At 40.8% G+C, this 19380-nt stretch overlaps 1 protein-coding gene across 1 annotated transcript in view; it reads left to right on the top strand.

Annotated features, from left to right (window-relative positions):
* PKHD1L1 (PKHD1 like 1) overlaps positions 1-19380 on the top strand; it is a 189257-nt gene that overhangs the window by 104881 nt on the left and 64996 nt on the right. Inside the window, exons 48-51 of the mRNA XM_056110331.1 lie at positions 364-500; positions 4454-5483; positions 7717-7908; positions 15914-16065. Coding sequence (XP_055966306.1) covers positions 364-500; positions 4454-5483; positions 7717-7908; positions 15914-16065 — 1511 coding nt within the window. The remainder of the gene's footprint in view (positions 1-363; positions 501-4453; positions 5484-7716; positions 7909-15913; positions 16066-19380) is intronic.

Raw genomic sequence — 19380 nt, 5'->3', positions numbered from 1 at the left:
TCTGCTCTAGTCTTATAATGGATTGCACTAATTCCGTTTCTCTCAAGTCTTGGGGAAAAGAAGCTTCAGAGATAACAAAACAAAATGCCTTTGTCGGTATTCATTCAACCAAATATTTATTTAATATCTTTGAAACATATTATAGTAAGTTCTTCAGAGAATGCGAAGGAGAATAAGACTAGGCAATTAGTGTTCTTGCAATCTAGGGGAGGAAATGCAATCAATTATGCCTCAGGATGAGATTTAAATGATATGTGTATAAAATATAGCTCTATAGTTGTACAAACTAAATATAAGAAAGAAATCTTTATTTAATTCAAGTATGTTGATTTCTTTATGATGTTTTAAAAATGTTTTTTAAAGGTGAATTTGCCACACAGACGTGTTTCCAAGGAAAGTTTGGAGAAGAAATAGGAAGTGACCAGTTTGGAGGTTGCATAATGCTTCATGCTCCTATGCCTGGAGCTAACATGGTAATTGGAAGAATAGAATATGTGGAGGTAAGAGAAATTAGTATTAATAAAATGTGTTTGGTGTTCCTGCTCTGTACTATATGTTACATATAAACTAGCAGATAAGACAAATAGACAATGTTTGTTTGATTTTGAGTTTGGGCCACACCCAGCACATCAGGAGTTACTCCTGGCTCTGCACTCTGGAATTATTCTCAGCAGGGCTTACGGAACTACATGGGATGCCTGTGATTGAACCTGGGTTGGCCGCATGCAAAGCAAATGCCCTACCCACTGTATTATCACTCCAGCCCACAAAGAAATTATTTCAGCACATTCAATTTTTCGCCCATTTCACCATATCAAATTTTTTCTCCCATTTTCTCACACCTACTTCACTTCCTCAGCAATTTCTGTCCTTTCTTTTTTTTGTTTTTAATTTTTTAATTGGATATCCGAGAGATAGACCATTACAAAGCTGTTCATAAGTGGGTTTCAGTCATACAATGATCCAGCACCCATGCCTCCACCAGTGCACACCTTCCACCACCAATGTACCCCACCATCATTTCCTAACCCCCTTTTACCCCCAGTCTCCCTCTATGGGAGGCACTTTTCTTCTTACTCTCTCTCCTTTTTCTTTCATGCATTGTGATTTGCAATACAGGTGCGAAGAGGTCATGGTGTTTATTCAGGGCATTCTGTATTTTTATTGGGACGGTAAAGCTGGACTAGCTTTTTAATTGGTTGGCAGCTTTGGGGTGTAGATGTGACTTCCGGAAGTACAGGGAGGTGGTGGCAAGTTGCCTATCTTGACCCCAAGAAAACCTGGAGATTTCAGTCACAAAATACACATACGAAAATTTTCAGCACATAATATACTGGTGAGGTCAGTCCTGAGACAGTGGAGTCAGGCTGGGAGTATGGCGGCAATTTTGGATTTGGAAGTAAGTGGCTGCTGGGGCCTGTGCTTGGGCACACACAGGTCAGGTTGTCCTTCTTCGACTCACCCCAGTCTGTTCAGCCATGTGTGGGTCCGAGCTTAACTGCTACTTTTAATCTCTTTCATTTTTTTTTTTGCTTTTTTTTGGATCACACCTGGCAATGCGCAAGGGTTACTCCTATCTCTGCACTCAGGAATTACTCCTGGCAGTGCTCAGGGGACCTTATGGGATGCTGGGAATCGAACCTGGGTCGGCTGCATGCAAAGCAAAGGCCCTACTCACTGTACTCACTGTACTCTAGCCCCTGAAGAGATGATTTCAGCCCTTTCAATTTTTCAACCATTTTACCATATAAAATTCTTTTCTCCATTTTTTACACCCACCTCACTTCCTCAGCAATTTCTGTCCTTTATTGCCTACAAAATCAGTATCATAAATCTACTCTTTTCATCACCTCTACCTGATCCCTAAGTCAAGCCACCCAGTCACTTCTCAGCAGACTTTCTTTTAACTGATCTTCCTCATTTCCCTTTTACGCCACAAAAGCCTCCACCCCACAGCCAAAGCAAATATTCGACCCTCAGTGTCAGATCTTGGTCAAAATGCCAGAAATTACAACTAAGAATAAATTTGAATTCTTGCCATGGAACCCCAGATAGTCTGCTCTCAGCTGATCTCTAACGCTAGCTCCTATATTTTTTTCTTTTTGGGTCACACCCGACAATGCTCAGGGGACATCCTGGCTCTGCTCTCAGGAATTACCCCTGGCGGTGCTCAGGGGACCATATGGGATGGTGGGAATCGAATCCGGGTTGGCTGCGTGCAAGGCAAACGCTCTACCTGCTCTACTATCGCTCCAGTCCCTCTAGCTCCTGTTTTAATACCTTGCTCCTGCCATGTTTGTCACAGAGATCTCCTGGTGTCCTTCACCAAGTCAAGCACATGCTTGCCTCAGATTCTTTGCCTTTGTTTACAGTTTTGCTTGGACCAACCTCTACTATCTTGACAGAGTTCCCCTTCATACTTAATCAGTGCTCTTTGCAATTAAATGTTCTCCCTTCAGAGATTTTTTTCTTCACTTGTTCAGACACCTGAATTTCTTTATATTTTTTTCTTTTTTGGGGGGGGGGGGGGCTCACACCCGGCAATGCTCAGTGGTTATCCTGGCTCTGTACTCAGGAATATTCCTGGTGGTGTTTGAGGGAACCATATGGGATGTTAGGGATTGAACCTGGGTTGGCAGCATGCAAGGCAAATGCCCTACCTGCTGTACTCTCTCTCTGGTCCCCTGAATTTATTTCTAAGTTTTCTTTATTTTTTATCTTTCTTTCTCTAATACACACACTTAATTAGTTCAGAGATTTTGTCTTTTTGTTTTCCTACTAATTGCCCCCTGTGATGAGAACAGTGCTTTGGTAATACCAACATTTCTGCTGTTTGTTTACTGAACAAACATATAAATTCTTTCATAAATATGACCGTGACGATGCAACTTACATTAAAAAAATTTCTTTGGCATCTTATTCAGACTCTACTCATATAATCAAGGTTTAGCACAGCTTTCATCAAGTAAAAAGAAGGGAACAAAGAAACAGAGGGAAGGTAGGGAGGGAATGAGAAGGAAGGAGAGAGATAAGAAAAAGGAGAATGAAATTCATAAATCCTAAACTGGGAACCTCTAGACCAGAAACAAAACTTGGAGTAAAGCGTTTATACAGTTAATTCCTGCCCTATATGAACACCTCCCCTTAGATCTGAGACAGGGACTGAGAGAGGTTCCTGGATCAGTCTAAGTATAAAATATTAGTAGTTATTTTTGTAGGGAAAGAATAAAAGCAAGTTAATGCCCTAACATTTTACTTCTAAACTTCATACTATCATCTCACATACACATGGACACGTGCACATGTCCTTACACAGGTCATCCTCTGAATTTAAACATTTTTCTCTCTTTGGGGAATGGGGCTCCCAAGCAGTGTTCAGGAAGTTGGGGTGTCTGACAATGATTCTCTGCCAACCGGACTGGAGGAGAATATGAGGGTCTGAGAGCACAGTGGTGCTCAGGGTCTGCAGTACTAGGGTAATTGGGGGCTGCCCCTAAATACTCAGGTAACCAGGTGGTGCCAGAAACTGAATAGATGCCGGAAGCATGCTACACATGCACCCCAGCCTCTGTACTCTCTCCCGGCCCCCCGAATTAGATGTTTAGAGCCCAGTTCTGCTAATAGAGAGTGCTAGATAGATTGTACATGCAAGGCAGCTGACTAAGGTTTGATCCCCAGTACTGCGCATGGTTTCCCAGAGCACATCCAGAAGTGGTCCCTGAGCACAGAGCCAGGAGTAAAACCCTGAATATCGCTGAGTGTTGCCCCCTGCCCCACAACCCAGCCCAAGAAAATAAAAGGAGAAGACGGAGGAATTGAATCATTAAGACTCCATCTCTAATTTCAGACCAACTTGGTTTTTAAATGGGGCTTTATGAGCGTGAGCAAGCTTTAAGCCTCTATAAACATCAATATCTTTGTCTGGAATTAATGACTGGGGATGTAGCTCACTGGTAATATACATACTTTCCATATAAAGGGCTCTGGGTTTGATCCTTAGCACACACAAAAATGAAATTAATGAGAAATTCGCTAGTTAATAGGATTGTGGTAAAGACTGATCATGAATATCAAATATTCAGGGAGTGCTTCTTATTAACATAAAAATCAAAGGGAAGAAGCAAAAAGTTTTTTAAGGTGTTTTATTTTGCTAAGCACAGAAGTTACATAATAGACTAAGATGAAAAACAAAAGAATCAAAAACAAGTTTTATTCATTCAGTTATTTATTCCTTTTATGTCAAGTATGGGCTCTTATGTAGTGAATACAACAAAATTGGTTTGCGTTTTCATCGAAAAGGAATGTTTTCAAATGATAAATACAAATAGTTGAGAAATATGAATCTATTAATAATAGTATTAAATTAAAGGCTAGTGCTTGAAATGAGGAAATATAATCCAGGCAAGCTTAGTCTAGGTCTCTCTCTAACTATGTGTGATTCTTGCTTTAACAGATATCTCATGCTGGCCAGGCTTTTCGGTTGGGACGATACCCAATACATTGGCATCTGCTTGGAGACTTACAGTTTAAATCTTACGTGAAGGGTTGTGCAATTCACCAGACCTATAACAGAGCTGTTACTATCCATAACACACATCACCTTCTCGTTGAGAGAAATATTATCTATGATATCAGGGGAGGAGCCTTTTTTATAGAAGATGGTATTGAACATGGCAATATCTTGCAGTATAACTTGGCAATATTTGTCCAGCAAAGTACCAGTCTTTTGAACGATGATGTCACCCCCGCTGCATTCTGGGTCACCAACCCAAACAATACCATACGACACAATGCAGTCGCCGGAGGCACTCACTTTGGCTTTTGGTACCGAATGAATAATCACCCCGATGGGCCATCATTTGATCGAAACATTTGCCAAAAAAGAGTTCCTCTTGGTGAATTTTTTAACAACACTGTTCATTCTCAAGGCTGGTTTGGAATCTGGATATTTGAAGAGTATTTTCCCATGCTAACAGGATCTTGTACTTCGACAGTACCAACACCTGCAGTATTTCACTCACTCACAACTTGGAATTGTCAGAAAGGGGCAGAGTGGGTCAACGGAGGTGCCCTTCAGTTCCATAACTTTGTGATGGTAAATAATTATGAGGCTGGCATCGAGACCAAGAGGATTTTGGCTCCTTACGTTGGAGGATGGGGTGAAACCAATGGGGCAGTGATTAAAAATGCCAAAATCGTTGGTCATCTTGATGAGCTGGAAATGGGGTCCACGTTTTGCACTATGAAAGGCCTGGTTCTCCCATTCAGCGAAGGTTTGACTGTATCCTCTGTACGCTTCATGAACTTTGACCGTCCGGGCTGTGTAGCTCTCGGAGTAACATCTATCACGGGGGTTTGTAATGAGAGATGTGGAGGCTGGAGCGCAAAATTTGTGAACATCCAATATTTTCATGCTCCTAACAAGGCTGGATTCCGGTGGGAGCATGAAGTGGTACTCATTGATACTGATGGTTCACTTACAGGTAATGTTCTGTTTCTATTTCTGATAAAATGTGAAAGAGACGTTTGTATTAGCACTGAGTTGAATTGTCACACTACAATCATGTGAATCACAGAATTTACCTAGAATCACACTTTACTAATTATTAAAGGATCATTCGATGCAGATGAGAAATTCTTTCCTAGAAGAGCAAGAAATTGTGAGACAGTTTTCAGATGCATACTTCTCCTGTGTGTGCACTTTGAAGTTTTTTTTTGGGGGGGGCGACGGGGGGTGACACCTGATGATGTTCAGGGGTTACTCCTAGCTCTGCAGTCAGGAATGACTCCTGGTGGAGCTCAGAGGGCCATATGAGATGCTGGGGATCAAACCCAAGTCGGCTGTGTGCATGGCAAATTCCCAACCTGCTGTTTTATCACTCCAGCCCCTGGGTGTGTGCACTTTGGTTAAGTGTTAGCCACATATTTTGAGCAACATCTATGGAAACACTGATCATGAAAAGATTTTTTTTTCCATTGTAGGATTCTTCCATTGTATTTTTCCATTGTTCAGTCGTACAAATGCACTGCCTACTTGACTATCCAAGTTCCCCAGCCAGTCATTGCACATAAATTTATAAAGTCCTGATGTATTTCTGTAAGTGACATAGACACATTTGATAGGCTCTACAAAAACATTTGAAAGGGAAAAAATGTGTTCTGCTGTTTTCCTTTCTAATCCTAATTCTAAATTTGTTATTTAGAATTATAACTTCAAAGACTAAGTAAACTCTTGCACAAAATTCAGCATATTTTGATTTCTTTTATGATTTCAAGTTCAGTGTCATGTTTTCTGTATTTATACACAGAATCTATAGTCACAGTTAATGGATCATAGTATGACTACAAGTTTTTAAATGTGCAACATGCCCTAAAAGATATCATACCTTATAAGAGAGAGACAATTGACAAAGCCACAGATACTCCATTTGCTTTTTAAAGCCTCTTTGAGGGGCTGGAGAGATAGCACAGCAGGTAGGGCATTTGCCTTGCACGTGGCTGACCCGGGTTCGATTCCCAGCATCCCATATGGTCCCCTGAGCACCGCCAGAGGTAACTCCTGAGTGCAGAGCCAGGAGGAACCCCTGTGCATCGCCAGGTGTGACCCAAAAAGATAAATAAATTAATTAATTAATTAAAAAAATAAAGCCTCTTTGAGAGAGGGAAGAAGATTTATGTCAATATTGAGATAGGATGTATCAACTATAGTTATAGACTCGTGTTCTACTTGTGGCTTTAGGAGGAGAAAAATTGGATGGTTCTACTGTATATTTTATTTGTTTGGTTTTTTCTTTTTTTTTCTTTTTTTGGGTCACACCCAAAAAATCCTAGTTAGTGATGCTCAGGGGTTACTCCTGGATCTGCACACAGAAATCACTCCTGGAAGTGCTCAGGGGACAATATGGGATGCCAGGGATCGAACCCAGGTCTACCTCATACAAGGCAAACACCCTACCTGCTGTACTATTGCTCTGGCACCTCTGTATATTTTATATCAAGGCTATATATATGAAATCTAAAATCACATATTTATATATGAAATCTAAAATCACACCCACCACCTGGCCCCCTGGCGCCGTGTAATCCCATCAGCGGCCAAGACTCAGAGACTATAAAATCCAGAGACTATATATATATATATATATATATATATATATATATATATACACATATAATACATATATATAATCTGAAGTAGCCATGAGATATATATATATGTGTGTATGTATATACACATATATAGAAGTTTGTGTAGTCTTTATTTTTTTATTTTATTTCTTGTTTGGAAGCTCACCCCAAAGTGCTTATGGGCTATGCCTGGCTCTGAGATGTGGGGTCACTGCCAGCAAGGCAACCATGGGTGACAGGAATTTCTAAGTACTGTGAGCTTGTATTTTTAGTTAGTGTGTTGGCTGCAGGCACAGACTGGATGGTCAGACTCCCTAAATTTTAGCCCTTCTATATACCTTTGACCAAGGTACAGGTCTCTTGTGGCTACGTGAGATTCTATCCTCCAGCTGCCTCCTTGATAAGCTCATAGACAGAGAACCACTGCAGAGCCTTTTTGTGAATCCCCCTTTCCCCACACCAAAATTTCGACTGAGACTTAGATTTCATGAGTGGTACTCTGGTAAGAGTCTTGGCATTGTGAACAATTCTGTTTTGTTTTGTTTTCTTCTGTGAATTGGGAAACATGCTATTGTGTTCCTTTCCTAGGTCACAAAGGACATACCGTCATTCCATACAGCCCCTTGCTGGACCCTTCTCACTGCACTCAAGAGGCAGAGTGGAGCATTGGCTTCCCTGGGTCTGTCTGCGATGCCTCAGTCAGCTTCCACCGTTTAGCATTCAACAAGCCTTCCCCAGTGTCTTTGCTTGAAAAGGATGTGGTTCTCTCAGACTCTTTTGGTAAGCGTTATTGTAAACCACTGACTTCAACGTTTTTCTAAGCTTCTGTCAGCATCTTCTTGAATTGTTACTTGCTATCTATCACATGGGAAAAAATTGTAATTTTTATCAGTCATAAGTCAAGCAGGAATAAATAACATCTTTCCCCAAAAGGCATATTAAATAAGGGGTATTAAATAAATGCTTGAGCCAGCATGATACTCAAACAATTAAAGCATCTCCAGCTATTATGACAGGCAGTAGAGTGGGGCAGCTGGTGAAGCTCTTGTAGCAAGAAGTCTGTGAAAATCTACAATTTCTCCCTGCCACCAAAGGCAAATAATTTTGATTATCTTCGCTGATTGAGATGAGATGGGGGAACATTTGCCAGGTCAATGGCTGTACATCAAATGCCAGAGACTGCTGATTTGCTTTGGTAAAACATATGTATTTGACATTACTTCCTGATTAGATTGCATTGATTTATTGTCTTTATTCATAATCCAGCTGCACCAATCCAACAAGCAGGGTAGATGTGGTCAGAATTCTTACATAATCTTTAGTATGGCACTGAGTTTTTATCTTCTCCCTCAAATGTCTGAAATTATTTTCAGTTTGTTACATTAGTAAGAGGGTGGGGTAGCGTAGTCCCAGAGTGCCACACTATCCTACCACTATTCTACCTTGCAGATTTGCCCTTACTCCATTACTTAGGAAACCAATATGGGAAATCTCCCACTTACTAAGTGTGTCTGTTTTCACATACCTGACTTATTCTATCCTATGAGCTTAGACCTGTACCTCATCATTTTTTGTTGCATCAAGTCATTTATTCATCAGTTGTCTGGATCTATCACTATCACTATCACCCCGTTGTTCATTGATTCGCTCAAGCAGGCCCAGTAATGTCTACATTCATCCCTGTCACGTGCTACTGTAGCCCAATGACATATTGGGGGCTCCTTCAGGGTCAGGAGAATGAGGACCATTCATTGTTACGGTTTTTGGCATATCGAGTATGCCACAGGTAGCTTGCTAGGCTCTGCTGTGTGGGTGGGATACTCTCGGTAGCTTACCAGGCTCTCCGAGAGGGATGGAGGCTTTTTGGGGCAGCCTCTAAGCACTTTTACAGGTGTTCTTAGCCAGGCATATATGCGGGTATGATACTCTCAGTAGCCTGCCAGGTTCTCTGAGAGCGAGAACTAGAGAAAAGAGGTCTGAGAGCTTGGTTTTATAGTCTCTGGATCCTGTCAGTTGATGGGGTTATATGGCAGTTGGTGGGTATAACTGTCTAGATCTATGATTTAAAAATATCTAGGTAGGATTAATCTGTTCTCACAAATGTTTTCTGATAGACAATAGATTTTATAAAATTGAGAAAGTATTGGTGAATCAAAAATTGAAACACTGTATGAAATTTGACTTTTAACTTTTTCTGAATAAGTCTAATTTATGTAGCTACTTGAAAAATATGTAAATTTTTTGGTCACGGCCTAGTCAAAACATAAAGAAACTTAAGTATAAATATTTTATCCATTGTTTCTTTCATTTTTGTGGCAACAATAACATTTTCCCCAACATATTACAAACAAATCATGAATTTAAAAACACTATCCCTGTTTGGAAATTTACAACTTTAATGATATTTACAAAGTAAAAGCTTATAGTTTGAAATTAAAAAATCATTCATTTTGACATAAGCTAAAGAAATTCTGAGAAGTTATAGCATGCATGATTCTATCAGTCATACCCTGGGTATTAAAATTACTTTTCTACTCTATCAGGACATACTGGGATATGTTCATTTTATTCTTTTATCTGTTAAGCCCGGGACTTTGGGTTCCCAAGCGACAAGACAGACAGAAACACTAACTCGATAATGCAAAAGCAGTAGAAGTTTTATTCCAGTACACTGGGGTCAACTATCTTGCCAACAGAGTGGTCTTTTGATAGCGACCCCGACTTCAGGCAGCAAGCAGTTTATATAGGGTTTGATTACATAAGCAGTACATGCCTTATTGTTTCAGAAAGAAATCTTACTTAATTACCAGAGGTGTTTTGGCAAGTGTCTAGGGTAACAGTAGTCAGGCAATAATTAAACAATAGTTTCCACTAGCAGTTTATGGTTACATATGTTACTCATTCTTTCTAGGGTTAACAAAAGGCAATTTCTGGGGCATTGTGAGAATTGATTAATTGAGCCCACTTGCTGAGCCCAGGAACTTTCCCAGGTTGGTCCAGGTTGGCTAGTTATGCATGATTTTATTGCTAGGAAACTGAATCTGTTTCAGTTCCAAGAACCGAATCTGAGGCCTACTTGATTTTTCTCATTTCTGCCGCCTATCATGGAATCAGTATCGCCTTTACATTATCAAATCTCATTTTAAAAATAGTTCTTGTAAGAATTTTAAATTATATTATTCAGTGTTCTGTATCTGGTCCTGGTATATATTCTAGAATAGTGAAGTACGCACAGGAAAAGCCATTAACCCTAGTGGACACTCTGTGAGATGGAGTGAATATTCATTTTATCATCTTATCTTCATGAGCTTCCACTCTGGCCAGTGGATCATGCTATCATGGTGGAACTTAGAATGTTTGCATCAGTCCTGAGCTAGGATATACCAATGTTTGGGAAGTCTGGAAGCTTCTGTTCCTTACTATGAGGGAGTCACCTTCATACTATCATAAACGATGTGGATTCTCATACTTAGTGAAGGGGGTCTCGGTCAGAAAATTGCTTGGATCTAGGAAACACATAAGAAAGAACCAATTTCTACTCAGGTGATGAGTTATGTTTCTGTCCTCCAAGGCCTTTAACATTTCCTTCCTCTCCATGCCATTGCTGCCTTTAGCATGCTACCCACCTAACTCACTTCCTGGAACTGCATGAGTCAGGTCCCATCACGGATTCTTATAGGTCAGGAGACTGATTATTCCTCTGGTAAGTAACCACTTTAGCTAGTAGTAGCTACTGGATACATCCAAGCTGCTTTTATATCGAATGGTTAAGCGCCCCCCTCCCCCCGGCCTCCTTTGATCCCATTCTTCTACCAAGTTTATTTCAGCTGCACTGAAGCCTCTAAGGACATCTTCACTTTCTAGAGAATATAGTGTATCAGCTGCTGCTGTATTCTTCAGAAGGATGGAAGGAGAAGGATGCTCTTTCTACTCCCTGCATGAGGAGGTGTATTGAGGGGATAGGTACACAACCCAGTGGGAGCGAAGGGTGCTGCATGATTGAAGTTGTGCCCTTGGGTTAAGAGATGTGGGAAGAAAACGAAAACCTGCTTCCTACTGGGAGGGAATAACTACTTAATTCCATCTTCCTCCTTCTCGCTCTTCCTCTTGTACTTCCTCATGTTATTCAAACTTGTGGAGAACGAAGTAAGTATGCAGTTAAGTATATCTATATTTATTGTGAGAATATCAGTTCTTAGATTTTATTCTAAACATTTCTACAATTGTTATTTTCTTACTGTGAATTAAAAAGCCATCTACCTATTATTTAAGGCCATATATCTATTATTTAAATGATTACATCTACTACATCTACATTACATCTACAGGCAGGGGTCACACCCACCAACTGGCTCCCTGGTGCCGTGTAATCCTATCAACGGCCAAGACCCAGAGACTATAAAACCCAGCTCCCAGAAGTGCACGACTGCATTTGCGGATACGCGACATCTTATTATCTCATTCCTACTTTGGACAAACTGGCTGGCTACCGAATGTAACCTGCCCACACGGCAGAGTCTGGCAAACTCCCCGTGGTGTACCCACTATGCCAAATACCAGTAACAATGATGGGTCTCATTCTCCTAACCCTGAAAAAGCCTTGAATATGGCACTTTTTTAAAAATCTCAGGGCTAGGATGAAGGACACGTTACTGGGGCCTGCTCGAGGCAATCAACTAACAATAGGATGGTTGTGATCGTGATCTACTTTTTAAGTGGCCTAATATCATAAGCACAGAAACTACTAATTTTTTTGATGACTAGGTATCCAGAAAGAAGAAATATTATTTATATTTTTAGATTTATGATAAAATAGTATTTTAAGAATATCCATGAATCGCCTTACAAGCGGCCAACATGGCCGACCCGAGTTCGATTCCTCCGCCCCTCTCGGAGAGCCTGGCAAGCTACCAAGAGTATTCGATATGCCAGACACAGTAACAACAAAGTCTCCAATGGAGACGTTACTGGGCCCGCTCGAGCAAATCGACGATCAACGGGAGGGCCTTTTTTTTCTATAAAAACTGACAGAAACAAGAAGAAACCAAAATTTCAAAAGCAAATGCTTTTTCATGTCTATTTGGTAAAATAATATTTTAAGGTTTTCCAGTAGTCTGTCACAAGATTGTTCTTATGATAACTTCTAATTACATTTCCAAATACTTCATGGATTGTTATTAGTGGGCTGAATAATGTAAAAAATAACAAGGTTTAAGGTAGTTTTACAGAGAGGTCACAGTTGTGTGACCTTCCTGAGTAAATTATTCTAAATGCGCAATATGATCAAGTGTCTATAGCTTTAACTATTAAATTTTCAGTGGTGATATTTAAATATTTTATTTTGTGATTTGTGATTTTAGTGTTATTTTCAGTGGGGATGATTTTAGGGGCAAGCTTTTGTTCGCATATTTTATTTTTAATTTAAGAATTCTAGTCCTTCAGAACTTAGGAAACTGTATCCTTCTGGTGAAGTTTTTTGCTTTTGTTTTTATTTGGGGGCTGTATTTTGTGTGCTCGGTGGTTCTGTGCTAGGAGTTGCTACTAGACATAAAACCCTGATCTCACCGTTTTGAGCTATCTCTCCAGTTACTAAAGTCTCTTTGTATTTTTTTTTTTACCTACTCTCTTCAAGAATCAAGGTGTTTATCTAATTACTGAACAACAGTACCTTGATAGCAAGATCTCTATTGTTGTTTTTCTGTAACCCACAAAACTCAACAAAGATACTGCCTGCTGCAATGACTTAATACTTATTGACTTAGATGGAATGGCTGCAGTACAAACAAAATTTCAGAGTATAGGTTCTTTGATTTTGAATGTGATATGATATATGAATAAAATTTTATAGTGAGACAAATTTGACTATTTTATTATTTCTTAATTAGAATCAAATAAGATGACTTACTATTTTTTTCTTTTTTTATATATATATTTTTTTTTATTATTAGTGAAACACCATGAGGTACAGTTGTAGATTTACAAATTTTTGTGCTTGGATCTCGGTCATACCACGATCAAATACCCATCCCTCCACCAGTGCCCATTTTCCACCACCAGGATAATATCCCTCCCCCCCATCCCCCCATCCCCCCATCCCCCCCCCGCCACTGCGGCAGGGTATGCCCTTTTGTTCTCTCTCTCCTTTTGGGTGTTGTGATCAGCAAAAGAGGCATTGAGTGGCAAACATGTTCAGTCCAGTCTACTTTCAACCTGCATCTCCCCTCCTGGGAGGATCCTCCAAACACCCTCCATTTGGTGTTCCCTTTTCTATCTAAACTGTCCTTTCCCCTAGAATACCCGGCTGGCCTCTAAGCTATGGAGTAATCCTCCTGGTGTTGATCTCAGCTATTCTTGGGTATTAATCTCATATTTTGTTATTTTATATCCCCCAGATGAATGCAATCTTTCTATGTCTATCCCTCTCTTTCTGACTCATTTCGCTTAGCATGATACTTTCCACATTGTACCACTTGTATGTAAAGTTCATGACTTCATCTTTTCTAAGAGCTACATAGTACTCCATTGTGTAGATGTACCAAAGTTTCTTTAACCAGTCATCTGTTCTTGGGCACTCAGGTCTCTTCCAGTTTCTGGCTACTGTAAAGAGTGCTGCAATGAACAAACAAGTGCAGATGAAGATGACTTACTATTAACAAGTCACTTGATCACTTGATCACTTGACATTCCATTACTCATTGATTTGCTCAAGCGGGCACCAGTAACGTCTTCATCCGTCCCTGTCATGTGTTAGTGTAGCCCAATGGCGTTTACTCGCTCCAACAACACAAAGAGCCTCAAACTGATCGTTCAGGGTCTTGATGAAGTCAAGACCTTTATTAACAATTAAAACAGAAAAATCCTGCTTGTTTTGATTGTATATGTGTACTACCCAATTGAACCTCAATGAACTTACTAGATGATTGGAAAAGAAAGTTTAGCATAACTTTCTATGTATCTTTATTTTTATCAAAGCATCTTGTTCATGATGATATAGCCTTATGTAAATAAGTGATTCTAGATGACAAATTAGCTTGAAATGCTCTTAATGATACTACTTTTTTGGATCTCAACTTCAAAGAGTTTGCTTTTCAGCCAAGACACTTAAAATCAGCCTAATGAGCAGAGCTGAAAATAAATACCAAAAATGCAAATAACCGCAAAAGAGTGTTTTATCTAGGAAACTATATTATCAAGGAATGTCAGGTTAGAGTATAATTTCATGTATCAAAAAACTTTATTGGAGCTGGGTTCTGCCAAATCGGTGCAAATTCTACATGTTCTGGGTGATTTAATTGACTGTTCCATAAGTTAACTGTCACTTCACTAGAGCTTCAAATAGCTTAAGCATATAATTACTAACGATCACTCATGTGTCTGAGAGCTGGGTTGATTGATCTCAAGTGGGTTTATGTTCAAGCCACTCTGTTTAGAAGTCACAATGCAGAGGGTTTAGCTCCTCAGCAAGGTTGAACTCACACTGCTCCACCCATAACCTGGGAAGGTTCTTTATATTGCCTTGAAATAGCTGAGATTCAAGATGGCAATCCTCACCCAGCTACCTCTTTCTAAGTCTTTATGAGTGTCAGTTATGGTAAACTCTGATGACCAAAAAGTCACCTACAAGCAACAGAATAGAAAAATCTAGTCTGCCTTAGAGAGAAAAGAGATAAATGGCTGACTTCTGCCGAGTAATCCAGATTATCAGAGTTCTCCTGCATTTTGAATTATTTCAAACTGTTTTGTTTTTAGTGCCATTATCTATGGTCCTCTCTAAAATAACACTAATATATAAATGACCCTGAAAATTAATAACTTGGTTCCTCTTCTTATTTTTTTGCTTTATTCTCCAAAATATAAAAGGTAGTGGCTAGTTTTAGAATTTTGCTTCTTCATTTTTTCTTCTGAAGTTGTAAAAATAAGATGTTTCCAATGTGACATACAATTCCATATTTAAAAAAAAGAGAAGAAAGCAAAAAAAATAGAATATGGGTGATTAAAACAGATATTTTATGTATATTGCAATGTATCTTTTAAAATCGTCTACTGAAGTTTTCAGGTACTCTCTTATAACCAAAGCATCATTAAATCATATCTTTATTATTTTCATAAATCATACACTTATGGAAATTTATAGATTTTATAAATTTTATATATTTCCATAGAGAAATCTCAAGTTCCTAGCTTTTTATTTATGAAATTTGGGTATCATGGCCAGTGTTTCTCTGATAGGACTAGTTATAACATTTTTCTTTAGGAGTTCCACATGGATATTTCCATTAGTACTTATTTTCAGATTTTTATTAACTAAACCAATATAGAAACACTCATAAAGAATAAGAATTTATGCTTTTATACACTGCAAATAAATAACTCAAATGAATTAAAAGCATAAATATGAAATGTACCTCCTATCACTTGCATTTAAAGAATTGTATTAACCCATTTCAAGCACTTTTGCTTTGGTAGTAATAATCCACATCATCTTTCATTTTTCTGTCCCTCAGAAATAAATACAGGCTCCACCTCAATTTAAAATTCCAAATAATTCTATCTCATGGTGATTCAATTAAAAAAATTCCAAGTGAGAAAACACTGTAGGTTTCAGTTAAGTATGGAATGAAACACTGGGCCCTTCAGTCAAGCCTTCTAGAACATGAGTAATGAGATGCTGCACCAACCATGTAAGAAGCATCCATAGAAGATAACTATTTTGCAATTGAACTTGGTCAGGAATTTCATACATGCTAAAATGAGAATTGTTTGTTCTTGTCTTGTTTTACTACAGGCACGAGTATCGTTCCCTTTCAGAAGAAACGGCTGACACACATGGCTGGTTGGATGGCTCTGATACCCAATGCCAAGCACATAAACTGGTACTTTAAAGACGTAGAGCACATCACCAACATATCATATACTTCCACATTCTATGGATTTAAGGTAAGCAAAGATCATGAAATACATCATCTAATAATGAGATGATGTATTATTAATGATGTATTATGAATAATATGATGGCATATTATTCAAACGCAGCCTACACTCACACTTATACATACCAACGGTCAAGCCAAAAATGTCCTTACCTTCATTATTTTATGACCTGTGAGGGAAAAACTTCTGTCCTCCTTGAGACTCACTCTAAATCTAAGAAGCAAGCCAGAAACAAAAATCAAAATGAGATTCAGCCGAAGAGAAGAACAACATGGAGGGCGGGATCCACAGATCCCGAAGGAAAAAAAAAAAAGTTTCCAAAAAGAGCCGAGATCATCGGGAAGTCCGAGATGGGGTAGGTACCGCATCCCGCCTCCCCCAGATGGAACCCCGGTGACCAGAAACCTCTACAAGCACAGCTCGAGTATGCGGGACCTAGGACTTTTCCACAAAACCGCGCGGCCGCTTTTGCGGCCGCGCGACATCTCTCTATATACAAAGTGATCCATGGGAAGTAAACCACCTAACAGTTCTCTCTGAAAATCATAGTTAAGCTTTGAGCACGGCCACAGCCCCAGAAACACAAGGACTTAATGCATAACCCAGCAGCTTGGAGCAGAAAAGTGAACGGGCTATGTGTTAACCCAGGCCATCAAGTCTGCCAGAGGGGAAAGGGTGTTGGTCCTTTCTGCCCTCCTCCCTCTGGAAAGAAAGATGGCGGCCACATGGGAGCCTTGTGGACAGCAGGTATGAGCCGGGGGTGTGGGGGCGACTAAAACCTCATGGGAAGGGGGGCGTTCCGGTCCGTCCTTCACGCCCTACCGAGGCCACCAGTTGCCCCCCACGAGTGGCTCTCCAGCACGGCCACAGCCCCAGAAGCACAAGGACTTAATGCAGAACCCAGCAGCTTGGAGCAGAAAAGTGAAAGGACTATGCGTTAATCCAGGCCATCAAGTCTGCCAGAGGGGAAAGGGTGTTGGTCCCTTCCGCCCTCCTCCCTCTGGAAAGAAAGGTGGCGGCCACATGGGAGCCTTGTGGACAGTAGGTATGAGCCGGGGGTGTGGGGGCGACTAAAACCTTATGGGAAGGGGGGCGTTCCGGTCCGTCCTTCACACCCTACCGAGGCCACCAGTTGCCCCTCACGAGCGGCTCTCCAGCATGGCCACAGCCCCAGAAACACAAGGATTTAATGCAGAACCCAACAGCTTGGAGCAGAAAAGTGAACGGATTATGCGTTAATCCAGGCCATCAAATCTGCTGGAGGGGAAAGGGTGTTGCCCCATTCGCCCTCTCCTCTCTGGAAAGAAAGATGGCGGCCACATGGGAGCCTTGTGGACAGCAGGCATGAGCCGGGGGAGCGGGGCCGACTAAAACCTCGTGGGAAGGGGGGCGTTCCGGTCCGTCCTTCACGCCCTACCGAGGTCACCAATTTTCCCCGACGAGCGGCTCTCCAGCACGGCCACAGCCCCAGAAGCACAAGGACTTAATGCAGAACCCAGCAGCTTGGAGCAGAAAAGTGAAAGGACTATGCGTTAATCCAGGCCATCAAGTCTGCCAGAGGGGAAAGGGTGTTGCCCCATTCGCCCTCTCTTCTCTGGAAAGAAGGATGGCGGCCACATGGGAGCCTTGTGGACAGCAGGTATGAGCCGGGGGTGTGGGGGCGACTAAAACCTCATGGGAAGGGGGACGTTCCGGTCCGTCCTTCACGCCCTACCGAGGACACCAGTTGCCCCCCACGAGCGGCTCTCCAGCACGGCCACAGCCCCAGAAGCACAGGGACTTAATGCAGAACCCGGCAGCTTGGAGCAGAAAAGTGGAAGGACTATGTGTTAATCCAGGCCATCATGTCTGTCCGGAGGGGAAAGGGTGTTGCCCCAGTCGCCTTCTCCTCTCTGGAAAGTAAGATGGTGGCCGCATGGGAGCCTTGTGGACAGCAGGTATGAGCCGGGGGAGTGGGGGCGACTAAAACCTCATGGGAAGGGGGGCGTTTTGGTCCGCCCTTCATGCCCTACCGAGGCCACCAGTTGCCCCCCACGAGCGGCTCTCCAGCACGGCCACGACTCCAGAGCACAGAAACCAATTTCTTAACTATCTGACTTTCAGTATAAATACTTCCAGGGTCAATACGTAAAATAGCAGAAATCCAAAACCAACTTTTAATTCTTGAACCCAGCTGTAGAAAGCAAATCACGTCACAATGCTTTTTCAGCATGTCTGATTTGGGGGGGGGGGGGGGTAAACTCTAAATAATAGTGGTGAATCTTTTATTGAAACAATGAATCTAATCAAAGCAGATAGAGTGTTAACTAGAATTCATCTGCCCCACAGGGACTGGGAGGGGTGGGGGGTGGGGTTTTATTGGGGTTCTTCATGGTAAAAAAAAAAGTATTGGTAAAGGGAAATGTGTTTGATATTTGCATGACTGAGACCTAAACCTGAAAGCTTTGTAACCTTTCCCACAGTGATTCAATAAATAAATTTAAAAAAAAAAACAAAATGAAAACAAATCCTGATAAAGAATAGAAAGAAAGCAGTCTTCCTGCTGTAGTCCCATAGTAATACTCTTATGTCCTGTTGTTAGTAACATGATAATTGCTCACATTCATTGCATACTTTATAATACTTCAAGTGAAGTTCATAGCTTGATTCTTTGTATTACAAAATGTATAAAGCATAGAAAATTATGGGCCGATGGGGCCAGAGCAATAGTACAGTGGGTAGAGCATTTGTCTTGCACTCAGCGAACCCAAGTTCAATCCCCTGCATCCCATATGGTCCCCCAAGAACTGCCAGGAATAATTCCTGAGTGCAGAGCCAGGAGTAACCCCTGAGCATCGCTGGGTTCAATCCAAAAAGGAAAAAAAGAAAATTACAGGACAATTTCTGTATTTCTCCCATCAAGTTCTCTTCAAATCTAATACTCTGCGAATACTCGTTTTGTTTTTTTTAAAGACATTAACATTCTAGATGTAGAAATTCTTTGTTTGATTTATTCTGATAGCATTACCAATTCTGCACCTCTGTTGTTAACCAGTATTCTGAGTTGACTTTGGTGGGGAGTGTGGGAGCAGGAGGGGCCTACTAGCACTTCTCAGGAGACCTGGGAGCTGCACCAGTGATTTTTTTGGCCAACTGGACTATGTGTTTAGCATAAGACCTGAATGCTGTAGTGCTGTTGGGGTTCTATTGTGCTGGGAAGAGATGCCAGAGCCCCGTGGACAGTTACCTACACTGTAAAAAAAAAAGTAATTTTTAAAGTGAAAAATAAAGAATAAAGCCAAAGCTTAAGTCTAAAAGATGAAGTTTTTGTCTTCAAAATTA

The sequence above is a fragment of the Sorex fumeus genome, unplaced genomic scaffold (assembly GCF_029834395.1).
Source record: "Sorex fumeus unplaced genomic scaffold, SorFum_2.1 ptg000002l, whole genome shotgun sequence".
Lineage (NCBI taxonomy): Eukaryota > Metazoa > Chordata > Mammalia > Eulipotyphla > Soricidae > Sorex > Sorex fumeus.
Note: the sequence above shows the minus strand (reverse complement) of the source record. Positions and strands in the feature narration are given on the sequence as shown.